General features: G+C 35.9%; 1 protein-coding gene across 7 annotated transcripts in view; it reads left to right on the top strand.

Annotated features, from left to right (window-relative positions):
* The window catches only part of LEPR (leptin receptor), a 99,498-nt gene that overhangs the window by 62,923 nt on the left and 9,631 nt on the right, over window positions 1–26,944 (top strand). For all 7 annotated transcript variants that reach the window (XM_032303176.1, XM_032303174.1, XM_032303173.1 and 4 more), the window contains 11 exons: window positions 4,378–4,668; window positions 4,825–4,942; window positions 7,168–7,367; window positions 9,755–9,903; window positions 10,935–11,094; window positions 11,212–11,294; window positions 12,630–12,846; window positions 15,504–15,686; window positions 17,119–17,214; window positions 18,983–19,088; window positions 20,193–20,268. In XM_032303176.1, the coding sequence (XP_032159067.1) occupies window positions 4,378–4,668; window positions 4,825–4,942; window positions 7,168–7,367; window positions 9,755–9,903; window positions 10,935–11,094; window positions 11,212–11,294; window positions 12,630–12,846; window positions 15,504–15,686; window positions 17,119–17,214; window positions 18,983–19,088; window positions 20,193–20,268 (1,679 nt within the window). The remainder of the gene's footprint in view (window positions 1–4,377; window positions 4,669–4,824; window positions 4,943–7,167; window positions 7,368–9,754; window positions 9,904–10,934; window positions 11,095–11,211; window positions 11,295–12,629; window positions 12,847–15,503; window positions 15,687–17,118; window positions 17,215–18,982; window positions 19,089–20,192; window positions 20,269–26,944) is intronic.

The following is a 26,944-nucleotide window of genomic DNA, read 5'->3' as shown; positions in this document are numbered from 1 at the left end:
TCTTTGTGATTTTACTTCTTAATTAGATCTGAAAACCCACCCCCTCCCTGAAGAAGAGGGAAATTCTAAAAGAATCATTGTTATTTTTAAAGTTTGCTAATATTCAAATTATAGATTATACCTTTCTAGAATAATGATTCTTATCAATTCTGTATTTAGTGGGGTTAAGATGAACATTTTGATCCAGCATAATATAATAGTTATTTGTGTTACATTTCATGTAAGATTTTATTTTAGATTGTTCAGCGTAGGTTTTTAGACCTTTGGATGGACATAGTTTTAGTTCTGTTTTACTTTGTATAAAACTCTTTTAGACTACTAGAAAGTAACCTTTCTTAGGGCAATATCTGTAGGATTAAATTTGCTCGGGTTCCTCAATTTGTTGGACCATGTTTATATGCTTTTATACATAATATAAATCAGATTTTTAAATATACATTATAAAGCACATACATACATATATATATGTTCTTTCCTATGCAAATATTTAGTGTTTTATGTATGTGACAGTAATAAAGATATGCTTCATTGAAAAGAAACTTTGCCAATTTACTTGCTTGTACAGTGTCTAAATATTGCAATTAACACCTGGCCTTTTACTTATTTGCCTAAGATGTGTCCCTTTAGTGACGTTAGACATTCCAAACAGAAATATCTGATAGTAAGTGAGAAATAAATCCGGACAGCGAGTAAGTAAATAGTCCCCAAACGGCAGAATTTGTTGATTTAGCAATGAGTGTAAAGGTAAGCTTACTATTTTAACAGGCTTGGATGGCTTAGATGCCACTGAGTGGTACCAGGTGATTATTAAGGGAAAGACAGAAACTTGCCAAATAAGAAGTAGACCAGGGACACCCAAGAGCGGGGAGAAAAAAGCCTTTACACTTCAGTAGCTCCCAAGCACATTTCTCTGTGATAGGATCGTCTGCAGTAATGGTGTAATGATGGGTACTGAATCACAAATCACAGGTGTACCTAGCTTCATACTTCCCTACTGGATAATAGTAATAATAGCAACAACAATAATAAGACAGTTATGAAGTGCTTTCTGTGTTTCAAGCACTGCTCTAAGTGCTTTATATGTACTATCATTTTATCTTTTCGATCCCCTGTGAGACAGGTATTGATAGTCCCCTTTTATAGACAGAGAAATCGAGATTTAGAGAGGTTAAGGAAATTGTAAACGTGGGCCCAATCTAGACTGGCAGTCTAATTCTAGCGTTCATGTTCATACACACTAAAACTGTGATTAAGTGCCTAATGTATGTTTATACAAGATTTCTGGTGTCACTAAAAATTGATCCTGGGAACTAATAAGCGATAAGCTTAATTACAGAGAGCACTTCCGTAGAACACCTCATTTCCTTCGTGATTCCTGGTAAATGAGGCTTCAGCGTTGCTTGGGTTTTTCAGGTCTCAGGTTTGCGGAGTTTCCTTCACCGCAGTTCCCGCATCCCCCAGTGCTTACCATGCTGGAGGCTTGTTCTTGAACCCTGTGCACCAGCAAAGTCTGTTTCTCCAACCTTGGAGCTTCCTGCTCTTGTGTAAAGGATTTGGATCCTTCTCCCTTAAACCTGGGTATTTGCTATTATTAGATTATCCCATGCTGTTCACTGCCAGGTGCTACAATGGCATCCACCAAACAGAAACATTCTGTAAAACTGAGGCATTAACTTATTTACAGTGAATTAGCACACCTACTTTATCACTTCCAAACACTTTGGATTTTATTGATTTTTTTTTTTTTTTTTTTTTTTTTATGAAAAGAGGCTGTCTGATGTATTGGTGCCAGGACAAATAGATGCTAATTATCAGTCCCTTTATAGCTACTACTTTTTGTTTGTTGATTTGTTAAAACTACCTACCAAGTGTATAGTTAATGAAGCATTGACATTTTAATCAAGGAATTCTTATAGATTTTTTAAAAATGAATTGGCTAGGTTCTTCCTTTAGCTATTGGGAGATGTTGGACTCTTTTAGAAGAAAACCCAGGACCTTGCCAGAACTGAAGAAGTCCAAGAATATTGCAATTAAGTTATGCTACATACTAAAAATAAGTTCAGAAGTGCTGACTTCTAGTAATACCTTTCTTAATTGCACTCTTGTCCTGTCAGAGGAAAAACAGATAATTTCTACATTTTATACTCGACAGTGCTTGTAATGTATTAGAGAAAATATTTTCCCATCAGATAAAAATAGAAAATCTGCTTTGAAAATTTAAAAATTTATTTTCTGGTCATATAGTAAACATATTTTAATATAACTTTAAGGTGTTTTTTTTTTAACTAAGATGTTTTATAATTTATGTTCATTGAAATAATTCACTAATATTTATCAATAGAATTTCTTTTAATGAGGGGCGCCTGGGTGGCTCAGTGGGTTAAGCCGCTGCCTTCGGCTCAGGTCATGATCTCAGGGTCCTGGGATCGAGTCCCGCGTCGGGCTCTCTGCTCAGCAGGGAGCCTGCTTCCCTCTCTCTCTCCCTGCCTCTCCATCTACTTGTGATTTCTCTCTGTCAGATGAATAAATAAAATCTTTAAAAAAAAAATTTCTTTTAATGAAATTCATTAGTATAGATTCTGCAAAAGTATTGGTACTTAGTCACGAGAAGAAAATTATTTTCTTATTTTACAGATTAAATGTTGTGTATCTCACATGAGAATAAAATATATATGTATGTTATTTTGAAAATTACGTATTTAACATTTACTTCATGTCAATTTCTATATATTCAGTGTACATTTTACAAAATCAGGTATTTAATAACTTGTTTTTATTCTTTTTAAGCTAATATTTTAATATTTAATCATGCCAAAATACTATGTCTTTAACTGTATTTCTCAATTTAGCCTTACTTAGTCATTCAATTTTGAAATGAAGTGCTTTGAGATTTTTATTATCTTCAAAAGATTCAGTTTAACTTTTGAAATCTTATTTGTACTCTTTATAAGAATAAATTACTCTTAGACTTCCGAAGCAGTTCAGTAATGAGATGTGGAGCATATTGAAAATAGATTAATGATCTTTCAGGTCTGTGCTACATACTTGTGTGTGGTTAAGTAATGTTCCAATGACGCTTGAGCACCACCCTAGGCTAGGATTATGAATCTGACGGACTGACTTCTGTCAGTGATTTCATGCTACTAAAACTTTTCCTGTTTATGCTTGACTGTAGAAATACCAAGGAAAATGTTTTTTAAGGATTGTAAATATAAGGACAGGGGAGTTGAGCTAGCTATTACAAAAAAAGAAAAACTTAAATAATAAAAATCAATGAAGTTTTGGGGTGCGTTGGTGGCTCAGTCGGTTAAGTGTCTGCCTTTGGCTCAGGTCAGGATCCCAGGATCCTGGGACTGAGCCCCCATCAGGCTCCTTGCACAGCAGGAGGTCTGCTTTTCCCTCTGCCTGATGCTCCCCTTGCTTGTGCTCTCTCTGTCAAGTAAATAAAAAATCTTTAAAAAAAAAAATCAATGAAGTTTTTTGTTTTTGTTTTGGGGTAATCAGGATGATATGTATGAGAACAAATACATTCTTTCAGCAGAGAATGGCCTACCTTAAATTGCACAACTGAAATACAGTTTTTGTAAGGCATTGTGGCAGAAATAATTTCTTCCTATGTAAAGAGTCATTTACTTTTATTTTCTTTCTAGTTAAAAATATAAATAAACTATGTTTCCAACAATAGGAGACCAAAAAAATAGTATAGAATAGTGTGGAGGCTTTAAAAATAATATTTTAGAAAAATATTGGTTCCCTTTGTCTGTAACTACACCATACTGGCATCAAATAACTTGAAATATTACAGATCAGTATTTACAGTTTTTCCTGTTTTGGTGCCTTGACACATCATTGATTTTACATATCCTAACTAGTTTTCTTATTTAAAGTTTACTTTTCTACTTTCCTACTTATTTGAAATTTTCGTATATCGAAATGAATCAGTAGCAACCACCGTTTAGTCTTGGGGTTTTTGCCTTAGGGTGATTTGATTCAAGAACTCGCCCTACATTTCACTGATTTTTAAAGCGGAGTCTGACGGAAAACATGCCGTTGTGGAATTAGATTATATTTCACCTGAATTAATTTTCTGCCTATCAATCAGCAAGTGACAATTATGCACAAAAATTTTTGTAGTAAGTTTCTATGTTTAGAAAATACTGGACATTTTTGAAAGTTCAAGTCATTTGGGAATGAGAGTGCCTGAGATACTATGTAACTGTCCATAAACAGGCAGGTACAGTTGCACAGTCTCTTAGTGTACTCATTTATTTTTGGCAGTGTGAAACTGAATGCATTGTGAAGCCTTTCTACATAGCCTCAGTTCCTCACAGGATGTTTTTGGTCTTCATCCCATATCCTCCCCTTCTCTTACTGCAGATGTCCTATACTTTCCGCCTAAAATTCTGACAAGTGTCGGGTCTAACGTTTCTTTTCACTGCATTTATAAAAGTGAAAACGAGATTGTTTCCTCAAAAAAGATTGTTTGGTGGCTGAATTTGGCGGAGAAAATTCCTCCGAGGCAGTATGCCATAGTGGGGGACCGCGTTAGCAAAGTCACGTTTGCACATTTGAATGCAACCAAGCCTCGCGGGAAGTTCACCTACGACGCCGTGTACTGCTGCAACCAGCAGGAATGCCACCATCGCTATGCGGAACTCTACGTGATCGGTAAGAGTACCGCTTCTCTCCGCTTCCTTCCACAAGCAGATGTTTATTACCGACCCTGTGTTAGAGTCCCATTGATAATGTAAAGACATGTTGTTTTCAATAAAAATTGCTTTGGTGTTTTTGCTTTGTATTAATATTTTAATGTGTTTTAAATAGATGTCAATATCAATATATCATGTGAAACTGATGGGTACTTAACTAAAATGACTTGCAGATGGTCAGCCAATGCAATCCAATCACTCATGGGAAGTACTTTGCAGTTGAGGTATCACAGGTATGTGTTGTTCTTGCTGTTTTATTGTTCTGTGGATATGGTGAAATAAGACTTCTGGTAGAGATATCATAACAGTTCTCTAGGAGATGTTCTTCCTGAAAGAGGAAGGTAGAATCTACTTGATTAGGAAATTTTTGAGGGATCAAATAAAAAACTCACATTGAGGTAAAAATGTATTTTGTTTTCACCTCAAATTATTTTCTCTGATAATCAATTAATTTTCCATAATTGCATTTTAACTACGGAATGAAATCCAAGAAAAACTGGTTTCTGTACATTTTAATTTGACTTAGGGAATTGACTGGAGGAGACTATCAGCGATTATAGAAGTCCAATATTATCTGCTGAAGATTAATATTTTGGAAAAAAATAAGGGGTAGTAACACAAAGATTATAAGATACAATATGAATACTTTTAGAAGTAGGAAAGATTAAGAAAGAAACACTTAATAAGGAGTGAAGTGTTTATCACTAAAGAGTAATTTGTGCTTGTTTATTTTTATCCTTCCCTGTTTTGAAAAGAATTCAAGGCTTCATCTTCCTTTAGTATCATGTGAAATAATAGCACTTGTTTAGGAGAAGGTAGATACATTTTTATTTTTATAATCTCTCATATTAGTTTTCAGTTATGTGTACTGCTCTCAAACACCCTGTGCCAATTTGTGTTTTGTATTGGGGTCTTCCAGTTTGTTTCACTTGTCCTCATTTATTCTTAATATCTAAATTTTCTACTGAAAAACAAAACCCCCTCCTGAAATATTGCAATCTGAACTCTATACTTAAAGTGACCAGTTTATTGTAATGTAGTATTAGAAAAAGAAGTAGGACAATTTCTTGCCATTTCTTACATATGAATAATAGTTGGCTTCATTTTACCTGGTAAGAGTATTTTGAAATCAATAGAATATTTATGGTTGCCATTTTACTTTTATAATCTGTCTTTATTTTCTTTCCATGGCATTTTTCACATTAAAAAAAGGTATTGGTGGCTGACCATCACAAAAGCTCTGTGTCTCATTTGTCTTGCTAACATTTATGAAGAACAGCAAAAGTCCCTGCATGTACTTGAGCAGGGTTTTTTTAACCTCTCTAAACCTCGATTTCCTTGTCTGTAAACTGGAGAGAATGATAGGACTTACAAGGTTTCCATGAGAATTGATGATATATTCCATTTAATTGTAATTAAGTGATAGAATTTCTCCTAGTAAATATTCAGTAAATGGCTCTTGCTGTCATGATGACAAAGACACTGATGTCTGCATTCCAAGTGGCGTATAGCTGTGCTTTGGTACATGGTCACAGTTCTCCTTACCCACAGAGGAAACCTCATGCCTGGTTCTCATCTCTGCCCCCGTACCACGCCAGCACTCATTCATATACACACCCCAATGATTGTAATGTTGGAGGGGGTAAGCAGGAAAAGTCACAAAAAATAGAAAATGAGAAACAGAAAAATAAAGATTTTTCATTTTCTTGTAACCTCCTAGCTCCATTTTTATGGAAATGGTAACTGCTACTTTAACCACTTAAATGATGTATTCAGAGCAAATAGTGGCATCAGGGCTATTTCAAGGAAAAGGACCAGTGCTGTGTAAGTTCTGAGGCAGAGTGTGGATCAGGACACAGTTATAAAAATTACTTTCTTAAATATCTTCTCTGAGGAAATGTGTTAAATGTGTTACATATTTAATCATATGACTCAGGTATGAATCAAGAATTGGTATTATTATCATTATATTTCTTTGAACTGGATAATATTAGAACATTGCCAGTTAGGCTATAATTTACTATCATTTGTATCTTCAATTTATGGTGGAATTTAATCTGTTTCTAAAGCGTAAGAGATTTATCTTCCTTCCCATTTCGGGAGTGTCCCAATACCAATTGTAATCTATACTTCTAAAATGGTATCACTTATGTATAACATTAGCTTGACTTTCAAGGTGTTATAGGTTTTATCTCTAATTGGATCCTTATCTCCTTCTTAGAGCAATTCCACTTATTTTACTTGCATTTCCACTTATTACCTAATAAAATATTTAGGATGGTTTATTGTTTACTTTTATGGAAAGACATAAAATTGTGATATAGCTGGGAATTCAAAAATGTCTTTCCAATAAGAACATTTGTTTTAGATGGAACAGAAATCAAATATCTTATTGCTCAAATATTTTATTGCTTTCATCACTGTTGCATATTAACTGACTGTTCTCGTATCTTTTAAGGAGCAGCCTTTACTGTTCTGATGTTCCATCTATTCATCCCATGTCTCAACCCAAAGATTGCCATTTGCAGAGAGATGGTTTTTATGAATGCATATTTCAGCCAATTTTCCTCTTATCTGGCTATACAATGTGGATTAAAATCAATCACTCTTTGGGTTCACTTGACTCTCCACCAACGTGCGTCGTTCCTGATTCCGTGGGTATGTCAAACTCTGTGGTGTGTCTTCATTTTTATGAGCAGATTTGGATAGAGATTGATTCATGGAGACTGCTGTGTTTTACCATTTCCTGATCACACTATATTTAAACAAAATTTTTTTTCATGTTTACAGTGCAATTGGGAAGACAATCAACCTTAGAGAGTCTTGCTATTTTTTATCTTCTTTTAAATTACTTGTAACACAGTATTTTTGCAATAAGAATATTTTCAGCATATAATCTGACAAGTTATATTGGTCATTGGGAATAAAATTTAGCAGTAAGAGTATTCTAAATAATGCATTGCTTTGTTTTTCTCCCAATATACTTATGAAAACATTTGGTGTTTTTAATTTAAAAATTTAACTTGGGTATTGTGATGGATTTTGCAATCTAGTAGTCATAACCCAAGGGTTTAATTTGTGAGGCTGCGTAGGATACAGCAGGATTCAAAATAACTAAATTGAAGAAGAGACAAATAGATCAAGCATGATGATATCCATCATGAATTTTAAATACACTTTTAAAAAAAGATATATTGATTTCGAAGTTAAGGGAGTTCTTGACATATATAATATATCCCTCCAATATTAATGTGAAATCTTTGGGAAATGACCCATTTATAATTATACAACAGAGGTAAAGGAATATCTTTTGGTGCTATATTTTGTTTTGGGAATTATGCAAAAAAAATATTTGATTCATTACATTTTCAAATAATTAGTACACATATGAAGTAAAACCTATATTTTGTTAAATATAGCATAAAGTCATAATTTTTAGTGTTGTTTTTTTTTAAGATTATTTATTTATTTATTTGACAGAGAGAGTGAGCACAGGCAGATAGAGAGGCAGGCAGAGGCAGAGGGAGAAGCAGGCTCCCTGCTGAGCAGGGAGCCCAATGTGGGACTCGATCTCAGGAGGCTGGGATCATGACCTTAGCCAAAGGCAACTGCTTAACCAACTGAGCCACCCAGGCATCCCTAATTTTTAGTTTTTTAAATACCGTAGAGTCCCAATTAATTGACTCTCCCTGGGCCCCCCTACCCCATGCTATTTAGTTTAGTTCCATTTAAAGTGATTTTACTGTAAGCAGTACTTCTCTGGTACTAAATATCTTGGGATGGCAAAGAACTCTCCTACCTCTCTCCACCCCACAGACATGCACAGATATAACCTCACATGTACTAAAAGACAAATGTAACATGGATTTAGTTCTATATGCTGTCCAAACAACCCTCAATATTATTCTTTTCAGTACTAAAATAAGGAGTTTAAGTTGGGCTTCTATTAACTACTTAGTCCTAGGAAACAATGTTGAGATTCAATTTTAGGATCCAAATGCTAGCTCCACCTGTTATTAGCTTTGTAAACAAAGGCTAAACATGTAAGTGTTCTGTGACTATTTTATCACTTATAAAATGTGGAAAGCTCCTCTTAATGCCCCAGGGTGTGTGTTGTGGATCATGCAAAACTCTTACCCATTAAGCATCCTTTCTGTAAACTAGATATTCATGGAATATATCCATATGACAGCCATATGATTCAGTCAAGGACAGTCTTAACATCTCTCAAACGTACGTACTTCTTCTGAGGAGGAATTATCTTTTCAGGAGATGAAATGCATGTCCTCTTACTGGTTGGTAAAGAATGTCTTCTTCATATATGAAGAGTTGAATAAGTATGAGAAACCGTATAGTAGTGAAAAAGTTCAGGGGTTTGGTCATCAACAGTCTAAGGTATTGTTGATGAAGTCTGCAGCTGCAGAGTTCACACTAGTGTCCTGGGCTTTAGGACGTTTAGTTCCAAAATACATTGAGTTTGCATATTGTCTTTTACTTTTTATTTTTTTTTCAAGAGTCCTTGCCATTCTGATCATCTTTGCCTCTAAAGCCTGTTTTCCTCAGATGATAGAGAACCAGGTCTTTACTCTGTAAGACTATCTCTGACCTTGACCTAGAAATACTTAATAATAGTAGGACGGTGTGAAACTCACACATGTGGAAAAGAATGCAGTGTGTATTTTATTTTTCCTTTTATTAAAACTCTGCATAGAACAGATATGCTATGGACACTTACGTGTTCAGTATGAGATCTTTTGCATGCTGAACTAATGGCTCAATTTCTAATCAGATCTTATTATTACTTGCAGGTGACATGGTCAATGTATTGATTTTTTTTTCAATCAGACTATTTGCAAACTAGAGATAATCCCTTTCTTACACTCACATAAAATTGTAGGGGAATCAAGTGAGATAATGAATGAGAAAGCTTTGAAAAGGAGATGCTGTTTTATAAATATTGAGTATAAAACTTATCATAATCATGTTTTAAAACTGTTATCACTGTTTAAGTTGCTGTTATAGTATACTGTTTTTAAAATTTCTAGTGAAACCACTGCCTCCATCCAGTGTGAAAGCAGAAATTACTGTAGAAATTGGGTTATTGAAAATATCTTGGGAAAAGCCAGTCTTTCCAGAGAATAATCTTAAGTTCCAGATTCGCTACGGCTTAAATGGAAAAGAAGTACAGTGGAAGGTACATTTTACCTAGAAATGTCTCCAGCTTGCCTCATTAAGTGTTGTTTCTTACAGCTGTTTTAATAAGTGTATTGATTAGGCTTTATTTTATTGGCATAAAAGTACCTCTTCGTGTATTCTATAGCTATTTTTGTTCAGTAGGTTGCTATAGGTCTAACCCTTTTAAGGAATGACATTTCCTGCAAGCCATCATTTCCCAAAATGAGCGTGACAGAACATTGATCCCATAAAATAGTCCTTGGAAATAGATTGCATGGCTGAATCAACGTAGAAAAGCCTACATCACTGTGTGTTCCTGGTATAGAATTGCTCTCTAGTACATACTAATGGTTCAGAGAGGTCCTGCATTAAAGAAACATTTGTGATTTTATTTGTGACCTTTATTTCATCCTATGTTTCTCAAACTTATTTTACCAAGGAACCCTTTTTCCTTTAACATCTAATAATAGTCTCTAGTACGTGTATGTTCATTGGGACATATTTTGGAAGAGGCTGCTTTTATCAAACAACCAAAATCACACCCAGAGTGGCGAGTGTGCCTATGATGGCTGGCCACATCAGTTTTCAGATGGCGGTCTGCAAAGACCCAGAAACATCAGGAACCCTAAATAGGACATTAGATCCTGATGATTTTACCTGAAAGGAATGTGACCGTTTACCAGCTTATTGAGGAGACTGAGTAACAGAGACATGACTATGTAACCACCAGGTTAAAATTACTGAGAGTTTTTTGGATAGGGAATTAGTGGACAAAGATTAGGACCAGAGTGAAGAGTGACCGGGGAGCAATATTCGAGTAGGCCAGTCCAAATCTTGTTCTGAGGAGGAAACAACAAGATGATTAAGACAATCCTTAACTTGAGGGAGCTCAGGATCCAAGTCTCATGCAAGTATTTCTCAAGCCAGAAAACACGAAGTCAGTTCTCTCTTAATTTTGGAATCATGTTAAGGTTTTAAAATGCAGTTTGGGGCCCGCCAGCTGTGGAGGGGTTCGTAATGATTCTTCTACCGCTTGGCCTTATTTTACAGATGTACGAGGTGTACGAGGCAAAATCAAAGTCGGCCAGTGTCCTGGTGCCAGACCTTTGTGCCGTCTACGCAGTTCAGGTGCGCTGCCGGAGGCTGGACGGGCTGGGCTACTGGAGTAACTGGAGCAGTCCCGCCTACACCGTTGTCATGGATATAAAAGGTTTGTGGAGATTTTGGAAATGCGTCTTAAGAATGCAATGCAGGCACTTCCAAATATGACTCCAGCATGTTCCTCCTGAGAACACGTGTACAACTTGGGCTTCTTGTCGTTCTGCAGTTCCTACCAGAGGACCTGAATTTTGGAGAATCATAAATGAAGACACCACTAAAAAGGAGAGGAATGTTACTTTACTCTGGAAGGTATTCCTGCTTTTTACATTAGTCTTAAATTTTATTTTCACGCTCATGAAAGGTTGACTTGGTTTCCATTCCGAGATGGGATTGCAGAGAGCTATGCAGGGGGGCCTGGCACTGGGTGAGGGAGTTCATTCTGTTCTCAGCTGAGCATTAATTTGGCGAAGTCACTTAGACTCTTCAGCCTCAGTTTCCTGATCTGTATAAATGTAAGGCTGGACTGGTGGATGCCTGTTCAGATCTTACTTTCACCTGCCCGGATGGTTCCACACCTTGCAGGGACACATGGGTATGCATTTGTATTTTTTTTTTTTCCATTATTTCTCACTTAGAAGAATCTCAATGACAAAAAAATACATTGAGAAGCACTGTTCCAGTCTATTGTAGAGAGTCGTTATCTATTAGGTTTATAAGGGATTGGTTTATCTTATTTGAAGATTATTTATTCATTTCAGAGAGAGTGTGAGCAGGGGGAGGGGGAGAGGCCAGTGTGTGGGGGCGGAGGAAGGGGCAGAGGGAGAAGCAGTCTCCCCACTGAGCAGGGAGCCCCACACAGGGCTGGATCCCAGCACCCCCAATCCATGACCTGAGCCAAAGGCAGATGCTTAATCAGCTGAGCCGCCCAGATGCTCCTGGCTTATCTTATTTGAAATAGGTAGCAGTAATGGGGCAGGTGGAGTATATTGTTAGTACTCTGTAAAGTGAAAGAGTGGAATTGGACTGGACTTTATACTGGAATCATCAGTGATCTGGTATGATTTTTTTTAAACTATGAGCAGAAATTCTGGGGTGCCATATACATGGTTCTGATAGCCTCTGTTACTTGAATTAGCAACAGATCAGAAGAAACAAATGATTAATCTTATTGGGATTAACATAAATGATAATTAACATCTTTCCAGCTTTTTTGTTGTTGCTTTACAGAACTAGGGGGTTATTATTCCTTGTTTGCTGTTTCGATAGGGAAACTCTTGATTCCCTGCTGGTCCCTCTTTTCTCTAAAATTACTGTGAAATTTATTGGTAGGAAAGTGTCCTAATTGTATCCATATTTAGTTATATTTGAATGATTTATTCTCCGAGACTTAAGGGGAAAAGGAAAAACCAAAAGGAAGAAAAGAAATTTCCTACATTCCATACCCACCCAGACACCTTCACTGTATGTGGTCAGAGATGGGCCCTATCTCCCCTCACCTCCCTATACCTCAGCCTTGAACTAAATGGGGCTTGCCCTGTTCTGACCTTGCATCCCAATGGAGCATGTATAAGAAGAGTTCATGGGCTTGGTTGGTATAAAAAGCACTGGAGCCCTTGAACTAATCAATTTTTGTGTTTACTACAGCCTCTGATGAAGAATGACTCATTGTGCAGTGTGAGAAAATATGTGGTAAAACATCATACTTCCCTCAATGGAACATGGTCAGAAGATGTGGGAAATCACACTAAATTCACTTTCCTGTGGACAGAACAAGCACATTCTGTTACAGTTCTGGCTGTCAACTCAATTGGTGCTTCTTTTGTGAATTTTAATTTAACCTTCTCATGGCTTATGAGCAAAGGTAAGAAAGGGTACACAGTAGTAAACCTGTACCCCTTTTTAGTATTTAATCTTTACATACTCCACCCATTCCAAAGGATCTTCCAAGAAGCCTGCAATACTCTGAACCTGGACATCTCTCTTCCTTTATTTCGTCTCTTCCGAAAAATAGCAAAACAGATTGCATCCTGATTATGTAATATGATCCTTGGGTTTTCGTATAATAGAACCATGTTGAAATAGTGTTATGATCAATGAGAATATTCTAGTAAATCTAATACTTAAATCTCTTGGATCAATGGAAGTTGTACATAAATCAATCTCTCCTTGTCTGTGTGTGTGTATGTAAAAATAAATACATGTATATGTGTGTTATGTTTATTACACATATGTAACAGTATTACATACTATTGGATGCAAGTAATTGATCGGACTTGCAAATTAACCTGTACTTCATTTCTTATGAGTGATGAACCTTCTTTCCTTAATTTTGATATATTTGATTAATTAGAGATTCAAGAACTATCTTTAATAGGAGTTCCTAATCTGGATTACATATTCAGAGTATAACTTTTTAATGGAAAATTTCAAATCTACCTTACCTCTACTCATCTCTTCCATGAAGTCTTTGCTTATTGCTTTAATTAGATATGTCCTAAATCAAGGTGCTTTCTACCTTTCTTAAGGTTTTTTATGTCTTCCTTGTATTATGATTACTTTTGTACATATGGGGTAAGCTTCTAGTAAGTTTCATAGCATCTGCACAATGTTTTACACTAAAAATATTTTCTTTTTTTTTTTTCAAAAATTTTATTTAAAAATATTTTGAACCAGTATGTTCTAGAGATATTTACTGAATGCTGTGCTGTGTTAGGTGTTGGGAATTCCAACGAGAGAGAAACTATAATGGTCTCAGCATTTGGAAACCATTCAGAAACCATGCAGACCATGAGAATGGTCTCAGCAATCACAAGAGTCCAGTAGATAACACAGACATTGATCAAATAATCATCCAAGTTCATGCCTATTTATAAGCTGAAATCAGTGTTCCCAGGAAAGGAATGTAATTTCATAAAAGAAAAGAAAATAGAACCTGACTTGGCATTGAGGGTTAGAGAAGCTTTCTTAAGAAGCAGTATAGGAATTAAATTTTCCCAAAAAAATGGGGAAAAAGCATGGGCTCCTGAGACAGGAATAGTCTGATTGAAAGTCCTCATGGCATAGGAGAGGACCTGAGGGAAGAAGACCAGGGTGGCTCTGGTGCAGAAAATCCTGAAAGGCTGGGAGGCTGACTGAGGCTTGGCCCTGTGCCTCACAGACATGCTAGGCGGTTCCTCCTCACATGTGGAAATCCAGTGGAGGCTTTTAAGTGGGGCTCTGTGAGGAGGATGTTAAGTAATCAGACTTGTCCTTTGAAAGCACAACTCTGTCAGCAGGAGAGGAATTTTCAGGGAAGCCAAGGATGATGAATAGGCTTGTGTGGTGTTCCAGTGGAGAGTAACTTTTTTGACTCTATCCCAAAACCCCATTTTGGTTTCTCCTCAATGGCATACGTTTCCACATCTTTCTGCATATTTGACTCTGTGGTACAAAAATAATTGTATTAAATCAAAACCACAATGAGATACGACCTCACACCAGTCAGAATGGCTAAAATTAACAAGTCAGGAAATGATAGATGTTGGCGAGGATGCGGAGAAAGGGGAACCCTCCTACACTGTTGGTGGGAATGCAAGCTGGTGCAGCCACTCGGGAAAACAGCATGGAGGTTCCTCAAAAAGTTGAAAATAGAGCTACCCTATGACCCAGAAATCGTACTACTGGGTATTTACCCTAAAGGTACAAACTTAGTGATCTGAAGGGGCATGTGAACCTGAATGTTTATAGCAGCAATGTCTACAAAAGCCAAACTATGGAAAGAACCTAGATGTCCATCAACAGATGAATGGATAAAGAAGATATGGTGTGTATGTGTGTGTATATATATATATACATATGTGTGTGTGTATATACACACACGCACACACACACACACACACACATACACACACGATGGAATACTATGCAGCCATCAAAAGAAATGAAATCTTGCCATTTGCAATGACGTGAATGGAACTAGAGGGTATTATTATGCTAGTGAAATAAGTCAATCAGAGAAAGACAATTATCATATGATCTCTCTGATATGAGGAATTTGAGAGGCAGGGCAGGGGTTGTGGGGGTTAAGGAGGGAAAAAATGAACTAGATTGGGATTGGGAGGGAGACAAACCATAAGAGACTCTTAATTTTTTATTGTTATTAACATATAATATATTATTAGCCTCAGGGGTACAGGTCATAAGGGACTTTTAATCTCAGCAAACAAATTGAGGGTTGCTGGGGGTGGGGGGTAGGGATAGTGTAGCTGGGTTATGGACATTGGGGAGGGTATGTGCTATAGTGAGCGCTGTGAAATGTGTAAGCCTGATGATTCACAGACCTGTACCCCTGAGGCAAATAATACATTATATGTTAAAAAAATGAATAAAATAAAAAAAATTGTATTATATTTATCTATATAAATGTGAGCCTTCTCTAATATCTCCCTTTCTCCAATAGGTCATATGGCCCTGAAAGTGTTAGGGGAATTTTTTTATTAGTTTTGAATTTAAAAACAAATTTCCTTCTTTTCCCCTCAGTAAATTCTGTTCAGTCGCTCAGTGCTTATCCTTTAAACAGCAGTTGTGTGCTTCTCTCCTGGACGCTATTACCTAGTGACTACTCTCTGATGTATTTTGTTACTGAGTGGAAAATTCTTAATGAAGACAGTGAAGTTAAATGGCTTAGGATCCCTCCATCAGTTAAGAAGTATTATATCCACGGTAAGTTTGGTGTGCTTTAATAAGTTTTTCTTACAGATTAGCATGAGAGTGATTATTAATTTAAATAAGATAGCCAGTTAATGAAAACTTCAAAAAAATGTAAATGATACTACCATCTTACCACATATAATCCTATCACTTTATCACAAACATTCCGTTCTGTTTCATTTGATCCTTTCTAAATATTTTACAGTCATAATCATGTCACCTATTGCTTTTCTTCTGGTTTGTTCCTTTGATATATCACAAGCACATTTCTGTTTTCTCCCCAGTCCTTTTAACCATGATTTTTAGTGATCATATAGCATTTTGTTCCCAAGTCTACTTAAACCATTTATTTATTTGAGAACACTTTTGGTTGCTTCCAGCTTTGCATTTTTTTTTCCTAGGACTGTTTTTTAATGGCCTTTGATATCTGCCACCAAATTGTTTTCCCTAATCTGTGTACCAACATATAATGCTACTAGCAGTGAGTGGGAATGCCAGGCTGAAGGTCTACAAATGTAGGACTAAGTGATGTAGGCAGTTTAAACTCCCAAAGTAGACCAGTTTCCCCAGGATGTGATTAAAGTACAAAGTAATCGTGTACAATACAGTATCTCCAAGTCTGAGTAAGGTTTTAGTAGGGAAGCTAACAATTGCCATGACCCTATTATTATACAATATCACTCCAGAGACTTGTACTTCTGTTTCATTCCAAAGACCCTAGAATTTAGCATCAGGGCAAATAGAAATGATTGATAGAGAACTAATTCAGTTCATTACCATTATTGTCCAGATGATTATTCTCTGTGCTTTTCTTAAAACCATGTAAATATATAATCTAGGCCTCAACAAGACTTATCCCTTGTGGAATACTTGTATGTTATTAACATTTATAAAAATGATACATCACTGATCGATTCATTTTGAACTTTGCTATACAGATGGTTGTCCCCCTGACAGGGGGATCCTTGGATAAGCAAGGGGGCTCCTGGTCCCCACCCCCACTGCTTTGCATTTTATAAGACTTTAGTCTCACAGCTGCCTTGAATGGGGAAAATAAGGAAGTTAAGTGCCCATGAAAGGGGAATATTCCTGGCTTTGGGGATGTGGGAGAGGCGGTAAGACATATTGTCCTGGAAAGGGAAAGTATAAGTTCATACACCATGAGGTTGAACAAACTGGCTATCATTAGAACATGCCCTTGAAAATTATAGTCTTGTGTCTTTGGGTAATATTTTCAAAAAGCATTTGAAAATTGTCATTACTAGGAGAATTTGGAATGCTTAGGTGGTTTTTGAAACTCCCTTAATCATCAGTTTCAATCCATAAATAACAATTTATTTCTATGATTGGAAAAATAAGAGAGTCGCCTAAAATTTTTTTATATAGGTTTCACTTGTTAGTGTTAATTCAGTAAGAATGACCTTTAATATATTTTTCTCCTCAGATCATTTTATCCCCATTGAGAAATATCAATTTAGTCTTTACCCAGTATTTATGGAAGGAGTAGGGAAACCGAAGATAATTAATAGTTTCCCCCAAGGTAAGAATTTTCCTTTGGTTTCTTTGTATACAATGTGTGTTTTCCTACTTAGTTAGCATCTGATTATTTTCTTTCTAATGGGTCATGGAAGAGTCTAGAATCTTACATAGATGTGTCAGGGAGTGATTGCAGGAGGGGTACATGGACCCTTGGTGGTTTAAGAAGAATAATCAAGCATGGTATTCTTGAATTAGAAATTAACATTTTCCATCTCAAACTGGATAAAAAGTTAATGGAAACAAAATAAAGGAAAATATGCATCAGTGCAATAAAATATATAATCAGAAAGACTAATTAGAAAAATATTAATTTTCTATACAATTTATATAAATGCATTTACCCTAAACAATATGTTTGGGGGTATATACTTATGAACCTTTAAATTTTTTTAAAGATTTTTATTTTATTTATTTGACAGAGAGAGAGAGAGACGGAGCACAGGTAGACAGAGTAGCAGACAGAGGGAGAGGGAGAAGCAGTCTCTCTGCTTAGTAGAGAGACCCAGGACCCTAGGATCACAACCTGAGCTGAAGGCAGACCCTTAACCAATTGAGCCACCCAGGTACCCAGGCCTTTAAATTTTTATTAATCTTTTAAAGGAAACACTTTTCCTCTAAAAATAAAACTGGAAAAGTAGTTATAGAAATAAATTCATTGTGCCTCTTAAATTTCTAATTCACTTTACCATACTTGGAGTATCAACATTTTGATTTTGCTATTATGGCTCAAATTGTCTTCAAGTCCAAGCAACCTAATAATGAAGTTTCAAGAGAGAAATATATTTCCTAGTTTTAGCATTAAGATGATTATAAGAACCCATTTATTTATTATTTGATTCATACGTGCTGGGAACAAGAACTGGGGATACAGCAATAAACATCTGTCTCCGTCCTTAAGGAGCTTAACCTTCATGCTCTAATGGAAGTGAAAGTAAACAAATCATGTATAATATAATGACAGATATAAATAAGTGCCATTCTTGTTGTGATGAGCACTGGGTGTTATATTTAAGTGATGAATCACTAAATTCTACTCCTGAAACCAATATTACACTATATGTTAATGAACTAGAATTTAAATAAAAACTTTAAAAAATTACTTGCACTCAAAAAAAATCCCAAATCAATAAAACATAATGTAAGAGTGACACTTGTTAATAATTAATAAAAGGACTAATTTAATAATAACTTTTAAAAAGTGCCATGAAGCAAAATAAATGTAAGATGAAATGATAGAGTTAAAATGTGGTGCTTTTGTTAGGATGGTCAGAATTGATCTTTTTAGTTCAAGCCATGCAAGTACAAAAGAGAAGAGCATTTTAGACAAAGGAATAGCAAGTGCAAAGGTTCTGAAGACTGAGCATGCTTGGTGACTCAAGAAGAGCAATGTCAATGTGTGTGGACTGAACAAAGTAGAGATTGGCAGGTAATGAATGTTGAATTCTCTAGAAGCAGATACTGAGGCAGAGAGTCATAAGAACAACTTTAATTGGCACTTTGACTCATATAACCTAAAGTGATCACATGGAATTGGCAGAAAATAATTTTGAAAAGGTGTTTTGTTAACTCACTAAAAGCATAATTCTGTACAAAAAATATTTCATTAATGTGGTCATAACTATACTTTTAGCTTCTTTTTTATGTTTATATCTTTAAAGGTAGTACATATTTATGATGAAATCAGAAAAAAGTATGCTGTAATTTTTGGTACAGAAAGATGTTTTTACTTCCTCAACCTTCTGAATCATGTGAATTCTATTTCTTTTCAGATGATATTGAAAAACACCAGCATGATGCAGGTCTATATGTAATTGTGCCAATAATTATTTCCTCTTCAATCTTACTGCTTGGAACACTGTTAATATCACACCAAAGGTATTGTACGTGGGCTTACGAATCGTTATGGCCAAAGCTCTTGAACATATCTAAACCTTGATTTAAAACCCAAATCAGAAACACTATAGTATCCTAAATATGTTTATGTGGTATTCAGTATACAGTTAAGATGGCCTAAAAAGAAAAGGACTGTTTTCAGGAAACCACATTTTGTTTTGCTAGTACAACACAAACATCATGGACGAGATTCATGTTTTAAATGTAAATACATTCAGGAAATAACAAGCTTATAACAGGAAATCTGAGGCAGTATGTCCTCAGAGAGGGCTTTTAGAGCTGTATAATTTGGGTTGAGGACTTTTAGTGGTGACGATTTACCTGGAGTGGCCAGTTCATTTATGATTAGGAAGCACTCCAATTTTTAAAAATCAGCACTGTGTGGCTTTCCAGTCTGTCTAGTTTGCAAATGGCCTTGAATTTCTTGTGGTTCTAGGGTGCCATATCACTGTGTGCTGAGAGGCCCAGACCAATGAAATTATTTCCCACATGTCAAATCTCTACAGAAACTTTTGTCTTATAGCAAAAAAGAGGGATGGGAGATTTTAGAATCTGAATGTATCTTTCAGTCAGGTGAGCCCATGGGGCCATAGCAAGTGGAATTGTTTCTGAAACTCAACTGATAGCCCCTACTTTTCCTTTTTGAGAAGGGCAGGGAGGGGCAGAGGGAGAAGGAAAGAATCTTAAGTAGGCTCCATGCCCAGCGTGGAGCTCGATGTTTGGCTCAATTTCATGGTCCTGAGATTATGACTTGATCCAAAATCAGGAGTTGGATGCTTAGCTAACTGAGCCATCCAGGCACCCCGATGGCCACTTTTCATATATTGTTTCTACAAGAAAAATCCACTTAAAGTGTTTAGCACAGTGCCTGGCAAAGAGCTTTCAGTAAGTGTTGGTTATTTTATTATTCTAGTGATTATTAACTTTAATCTAGATAGAACATTGGTGGAAATCTTCATGGGGTAGTGTGTGAAAATGAATCAGATTCTACTGAGAAGTAGCTGATCTGGTAGATTAATTTCTAATTTGTGCATTCATTAACTGTGAGCATTTTTGATATGAATGTTTTTTGTTTCTCTTTTATAGAATGAAAAAGCTGTTTTGGGAAGATGTTCCAAACCCCAAGAACTGTTCCTGGGCACAAGGACTTAATTTTCAGAAGGTCCCTTTTTCAATTTTTTTAACCCAAAATATGTAAGATTGTGCTTTAGATGCTGTATGCCTTATGTAGCATCCAACATTTTTAAAGTTTAAAATAGTTTAAGGATAAAGTTTAAATCTTATTTTATTCAATTCATTTAAATATGAGTTCTGTTTAATCCATTATGTGTTTTCAAGAATAGCAGGATGCAGAGATGTGAAATTAGGATGAAAACAAAATTTTGTAGGTAGTTCATCATATGAAAATTAAATACATAGGTATATATATACATATATATATAAAATATATATCTTCTGATTTTTAGTATATAATAAAATAAATATTAGAATATTAAGGGTTAAATCTGATGGAGAACAGATATTTAGATATACTTTTTTGGTGTAAATTGATTGTCTTTAGGTAAAGGCTGGAATCAATACAATATTTTTAATCCCTGTAATTATATTCATAATTATTTAAATCAATTAAAAACTATATAAATAATCCTGTCCTTAAACACTGCAATCTGAAAAAAGAGCAGTTGTGTCCTACTAAAGCTTACATTTAAGCACATGGTTTTTTTTCAAGCTGAAGTACTTTATAAATTAGCTATAATAAAATAATTTGTACATATATCTTATAATAGAATTCCCCAGAAAACTGTAGAGTTTAACTAATGTTTTGTTAATTCTTATAATTTCCCCTGAAGCAAGGTTGGGTTTCCACCCAGAAAATTGAGAAAATAGAATTCAATTTTCATGTCAAAATATCTACACAATGTTTTAAACAGTAATAATATGGAAGTTTTAAGCAGTCTTAACAATTTCATCTTTATCATTAGTCACTGTTAAAAGTCTTCAGTGGTTTCCTTTTAGCTGCGAGATAAAGTTCAGTCCCTTTAAGCTAGTACTCAGACCTCTCTCTGTAATCTGTTACCAACCTATGCATCCTATTTCTTCTGTCCCTGGGCCTTGATCATGCCTTTGCTCTTCCCTTTACTTCTACAGACCCTACCACGTTAGTGAAGACTTCACTCTAGTCCCTTTTCTACAAATTGTCCTTTAACTAAAGTAGTTCAGAAGATTTCTCTCCCTCTAAGTTCCCAGAGCATTTTACTTTTCAATGTATTGTGAAGAGGTTTCTGAGTTCCCAGGGTAGGTCTTACTCCTCACAAATATTTGTTGAACTTCTACTGCATGGGAAGTATTAAAGTCAGAATTAATTAAAGCCGTGCTGGTAATTCATGATCATGTCCATTCATATATGTGCAAATCACTGAGATACTTTAAGATTTTTGCTTCAGTCCTCAGTATCTCAGCTTCCTTTCCTATAAAATGAGGTTTAATGGAACTTGCATCATAAGGTTTGTTTTGGGGATTAAAGAAGATGGTACTTGTAGCGTAGTAAAGCCTCAATAACTATTAATCGTCATTATTTTACATTTTTAGATGTTTCAAATTATTATTCTTTCAATGACACTGTGAGATAATTATCATTATTTTCATTTTATAGAAGGAAAAAACCTGAGGCTTATAGTGGTTAGGTATCTTGTTTTAGAACCAGGCGTGGCTTGCCAATTTGACTGTGGAGCCTGTTCGTTCCATTACTCATTCTTCTCCAGAGTAGTGGCTTTCAATTTTTTTTAATTTGACCATGACCCACAATACATTTTACCTTGTAGCCTAGTACATGCATAGATATAGATATGCAAAACTGAAAGGATTTCAGTATATGTAGTGCTCTTTATTTTCAAAATTCTATTTTCTTTTAAAAATTACTGGTTGCAACCCACTACATTGATTTCACTTACTACTGGCCTGTGACTTGCAGCAAGAAAAACACTGCTCTCCAGTTTATCAGTAAACAAATGAGTGAATATATGATATTGTAGTTATAACAGTGCAAGCGATTAAATTGTGATCTTTCAGCAGAAACGACACGGTCTTATCTTCAGATGAGACAGCCAAGATGATCATTCTCTTTATAGAAACTTCGCTTTGTTTTGAGTCCCACCAGCCCCACACCACACACCTCTCAGCTATGGCATCAGGCGCTGTATGCCACGGAGTCTCCTTCCATTAGACAGAGCTCATGATTTTTTTCTATTAGTAAAATATTTATTCCTCTCTTCTCTCTTCCATTATGAATTCACACAGTAACATTTATTGTAGCTATAATGATATTTCAGCCATATATATTTATCTGTCGTTCATTCATTCATTCAATAGCACATAGTAAGTATTTACATGTAAGTCTAGGATGTGACTAGGATCTTGGGAAACAAATTTTTCAGAGATTTTCCTTACTATCTGGGAAATAAGACAGTAAGGTTGTAGAGGAGTGGCTTGAGTAGAAAGTGGAAGAGAAAGAATTGTCTTCTTTACCATCTCTAAAATATTCATTTTAAAATTCGTTAATTTGTTTCACCCATTCATTCACAGCCTATTTATTGAATACTGTCCTGTGCTAGTTACTGTGCTGTACCTTCAGGTTGTACTGATCAGAAAAACAAACTCCTGGAGCGGACGGTCAAGCAGGGAAATAAGCATTAATCAATGATAATGGAAATAACAATATGCATATGGCATATGTAACCAACTAATAATTATAAGCTACATGTTGTGAAAAAAAAAAAAAAAAAGATCCAGTGTGCTGAGCTTAGTGTGTGGGATGGGTGGGGATGAAGATAGGAAAGCAACAACTGAGTAACCTCTAGAAGATGATTAGTCATTAGCCAGGTTTTGTGGTGGAGTGGGGAGAGCCCAGGCAAAGCCGCCTTCAAACACAAAAGACCTGAGGTAGGAAGGACCACAGCACATTCATAAACTGAAAATAGGAAGATTAAAAGACAGGGTAAGGAGGAGATTTTTCTTATATATGAGGAGCTCTTTATTTTAAGATGAGCATTTTTTTTTTTTTTTTTTTTTTTGGCCACAAAAACTAGGTATCTATGTAAACAAAAATTTTAAAGCTTCACCATCCAAGTATACATAAGTGCCGGAAATAACCATCTTCTTGCCTCTTTAAGAGAAGCTAAAATACTCTTCAACATGTGAAGCTCTTCAGATCTCCCCTTTGCACCACCATGAAAGTGGTTTCTAAATATTTACTGGGGCAGGGAAATGATCAGGCCCACCTCCGCAAAGGAAGTCTGAGCCTGCACTAAATGGTCTCTCCCCTTTCCAGAAGATGGCCGGCTCAAAGGAACCACTTGGTGGATAGAGGTTGGATCAGTGAGCGTTTGTGGTAGACGGTGCTCTCCGGCTGTCTCACACGCATGCGCTGAAGATGAGCATAGTGTCGCAGCAGATCATGTGACAGACCTTAAACACAAGGAGACTGAAATCTCACTCGGTTTTCCCATGTTCTAGTAAAGTGAAGAAGTGTGAAGAATTTTTAAGATCCTTGCAGTGGGTGTGGATATCCTTATCTTTATTTCTTACCCCCCTGCCAATATTTGACTTCGTAGTCTTACAGGGTAATGTTTTGAGCATAACCAGTCCTCAAGATGTCTAGTTTATTTCTAGAGCTTAACAGGTACACAGGTGACATAGTCTAGGAATAAATCAGTTTGGGGAATATAATAGGAATATTTGAAAAGTGAAGAAGAATATAAGAAGAGAAATAAGAATATAAGAATATAATTTCAAAGATTTTTACTAATGATAAAAATAAAACCGTCTAAAATGCAATAACTTAAAAAGATCTCATCTTCTACTTTAATCTCCTAAATAACTAAAAATATACTTTTTAAGAGAAAAATAGTGTTGTGTAATTCATGCTATATTTCTAAACCAGGTAAGGCAAATTTACTATTGACTCTTTGCTTTTATATTCATTTATTTTCTTTATCATAGTCTTCTATTTTCTGATGACCAAACTGAGTCTCAGAGTGGTTCAGTGGCTTGTCTTGATCATCTGTCCTGTCCTTGTAAAAACTTCGGTTAAACCCATGTCCATCGGACTCAAACTTCCACCCTTGCTATCAGTCCCATCTTAGTGACATATTTCTTTATGTAGCTTATGCTATGAAATCATATACTTAAAAACAGTTGAAAGATTAAATTTTGTTATGTATACTTTAACAAAATTTATCAAATGAGTAAGAAATCTGGATAGACGTTTCTGCAAGGAAGCTATATAAATAGCCAATAAGCACTAATGAATATATGCTCAACATCATCAGCTATTAGGGAAATAAACCCCAAAACACAAGATACCACTTTACACTGGTGAGGATGGCTATAATCAAAAAGACAGATAATAAGTGTTGGTGAGAACGTGGAGAAATTAGAACTCAGACGCTGCCAGTGGGAACGTAAAATGAGGCAGCCCTTTAGAAATATGGCCTTACAGTTCTTCAGTAGTTCAATACAGAATTACCATATGACCCAGCAATTCCACTGCTGGGTATATATCCAATAGAAATGAAATCACATATTATGTGGCGATTTATACATGAGTGTTCATAGCAGCTTTGTTCATAGTAGCCAAGATGTGGAAACAAGCCAAATGTCCATCAAATGATGAATAGGTGAGCAAAGGGTGATATATCCAGTTCTAAAACAAAAGGAAATGGCAAACAAACAAAATAACCCATAGTGTATTGCAAAGCAAATGGACCATGACAGCCCATCACTGTTAAAAATATTTACAGTGCGGGTGCAGGATGTCTTAGTGGGTTAAGCCTCTGACTTGAGCTCAGGTCATGATCCCAGGGTCCTGGGATCAAGCCCCTCACTGGGCTCTCTACTCAGCAGGGAGCCTGCTTGTCTGTCCCTCTGCCTGCCACTCTGCTTGCTTGTGCTCTCTCTCTCTTTCTCTCTGTCAAATAAATAAATAAAATATTTTAAAAATATATTTTCAGTATTTTTAAAGGAGATAATTTTTTACATAAAGCATTTCCCTTAATTATCCTCCAGATTCAGATTATTTCGAACTTTGGTTTTTGTGAAAATAACCCTATCCTTGTAATTCCTTTGACATCCAACTGATTTCTTAAATGGTCCCTAAAATTAATCTCTTCCACTTTTTGAGCTGTCATTCTCATTCCCTTTGGTTTATAATGAGTCTAAATGCATATCTACCTCATATTTTTAAAATAAAATTTCAGTTAAAGTTCATCCTGCTTGTTCCCCTCAGTAGTTTCAGTGCCTCCTTCCCTTTTCAGGGGCACCCGCTTTCAAGAATATAGTGTGTATTTTTCCAGTGTGTGCTTTTTTTTTTTTTTTTTTTAAGATTTTATTTATTTATTTGACAGAGAGAAATCACAAGTAGACGGATAGGCAGGCAGAGAGAGAGGAGGAAGCAGGCTCCCCGCTGAGCAGAGAGCCTGATGCGGGACTCGATCCCAGGACCCTGAGATCATGACCTGAGCCGAAGGCAGAGGCTTAACCCACTGAGCCACCCAGGCGCCCCTCCAGTGTGTGCTTTTATATTCCGTACACCTGCATATGTGCAGCTATGACCTGTGAACAAAAACAAAAACACGTTTTAATGAATGTGAACCTGACTTCCATAATTATTCAAAAGTTATTTTTGTTCTCAGCATTGTTTTCTGAGATCTCTCCATGTGGATACAGTTAACATAGTTTACCCATGTGGACTGGCCTATGGTAGTCCATCCTATAAATATATCACAATTAATATGTCTCTCCCCCTACTGATGGATATTTAAGCTGTTTAAAAGCTTTTTTCTATTTATCACAAATAATGCTGCAGGAATCAGGATCGTATATGTCTCTGTGTTCTCTGGAGCTATATCGGTCCCATTATTTTAAAAAGTAAGTTTTTGCATTACCAGATGACCAGTGTGCATGGTTCACTGGTGAAATAGTATGGAAGATTTATTGCAAAATATAGTGTCCTCCTCTACCCTTAGCTACCCTTAGTCTTGCTCTGCAAATGCCCTTACTTTAAACTAGTTTGCTTTTAATTTCTCTGGGAGGTCATCTTTATATTTCTAAAAATAATATGTTTATGCCACTATGAAATGTAGTCATCATATATTGATTTCTGGCAATAATGAAGATTTACTCGTACACTTAACTTTTCCTGCCGTTCTCCTTTCCCCCACAGTCCTGCCACATACTGTTTTGTCACTTTTGTCAATTTTTTCAGTAATTACTCTGCAACCTCAGAAAAATCTTCTTAGATTGCATTTATTTCCATCCAATAGACTACGTCTTGGAGCTCCCTTCCCTCCCGCTTTTTAAAAATAAAATAAAGACATTAGTGCTCTTGCCTTTCCCTCCACTTCCCCCTCCACTTCCCAATCTGTAAATATACCTCTGTGTTAAGTCAGGACTGATAGCATGTTTGTGCCATAATTGTTTAAAAACAGAAAGTCAACAAACTGCATTTACACTGCTATGAATATGTAAATACTGTTAGTTGCAGAACAAGTGATAGAGTGGTGAAACTCTTGGGAGTTCTAATGTCACAGGAGAATCTATTTTTTTTTAAAGATATTAGAAATATTTCACCTGTTGATCAAAATTGAGCCAAATTTTAGTTGGCTTCATTTTTAGTTCTTATGGGTTGTCGTTGTTGCTTTTTCTAGAGTTTCTAATTGCTTCTTTAAAAGTCTTTGTGCTGCTATTACATAAGCTTCTTCACTGGATACCTTCTCCCTGCGTGCTCTGCCCAGGAAACCTTCTGGATGGGGGCCTTTTTAAAAATTTCTATAAGCCACCAC

This window comes from Mustela erminea, chromosome 10 (assembly GCF_009829155.1).
Source record: "Mustela erminea isolate mMusErm1 chromosome 10, mMusErm1.Pri, whole genome shotgun sequence".
NCBI classification, from domain to species: domain Eukaryota; kingdom Metazoa; phylum Chordata; class Mammalia; order Carnivora; family Mustelidae; genus Mustela; species Mustela erminea.
This window is presented reverse-complemented; position numbering and strand designations above follow the sequence as displayed.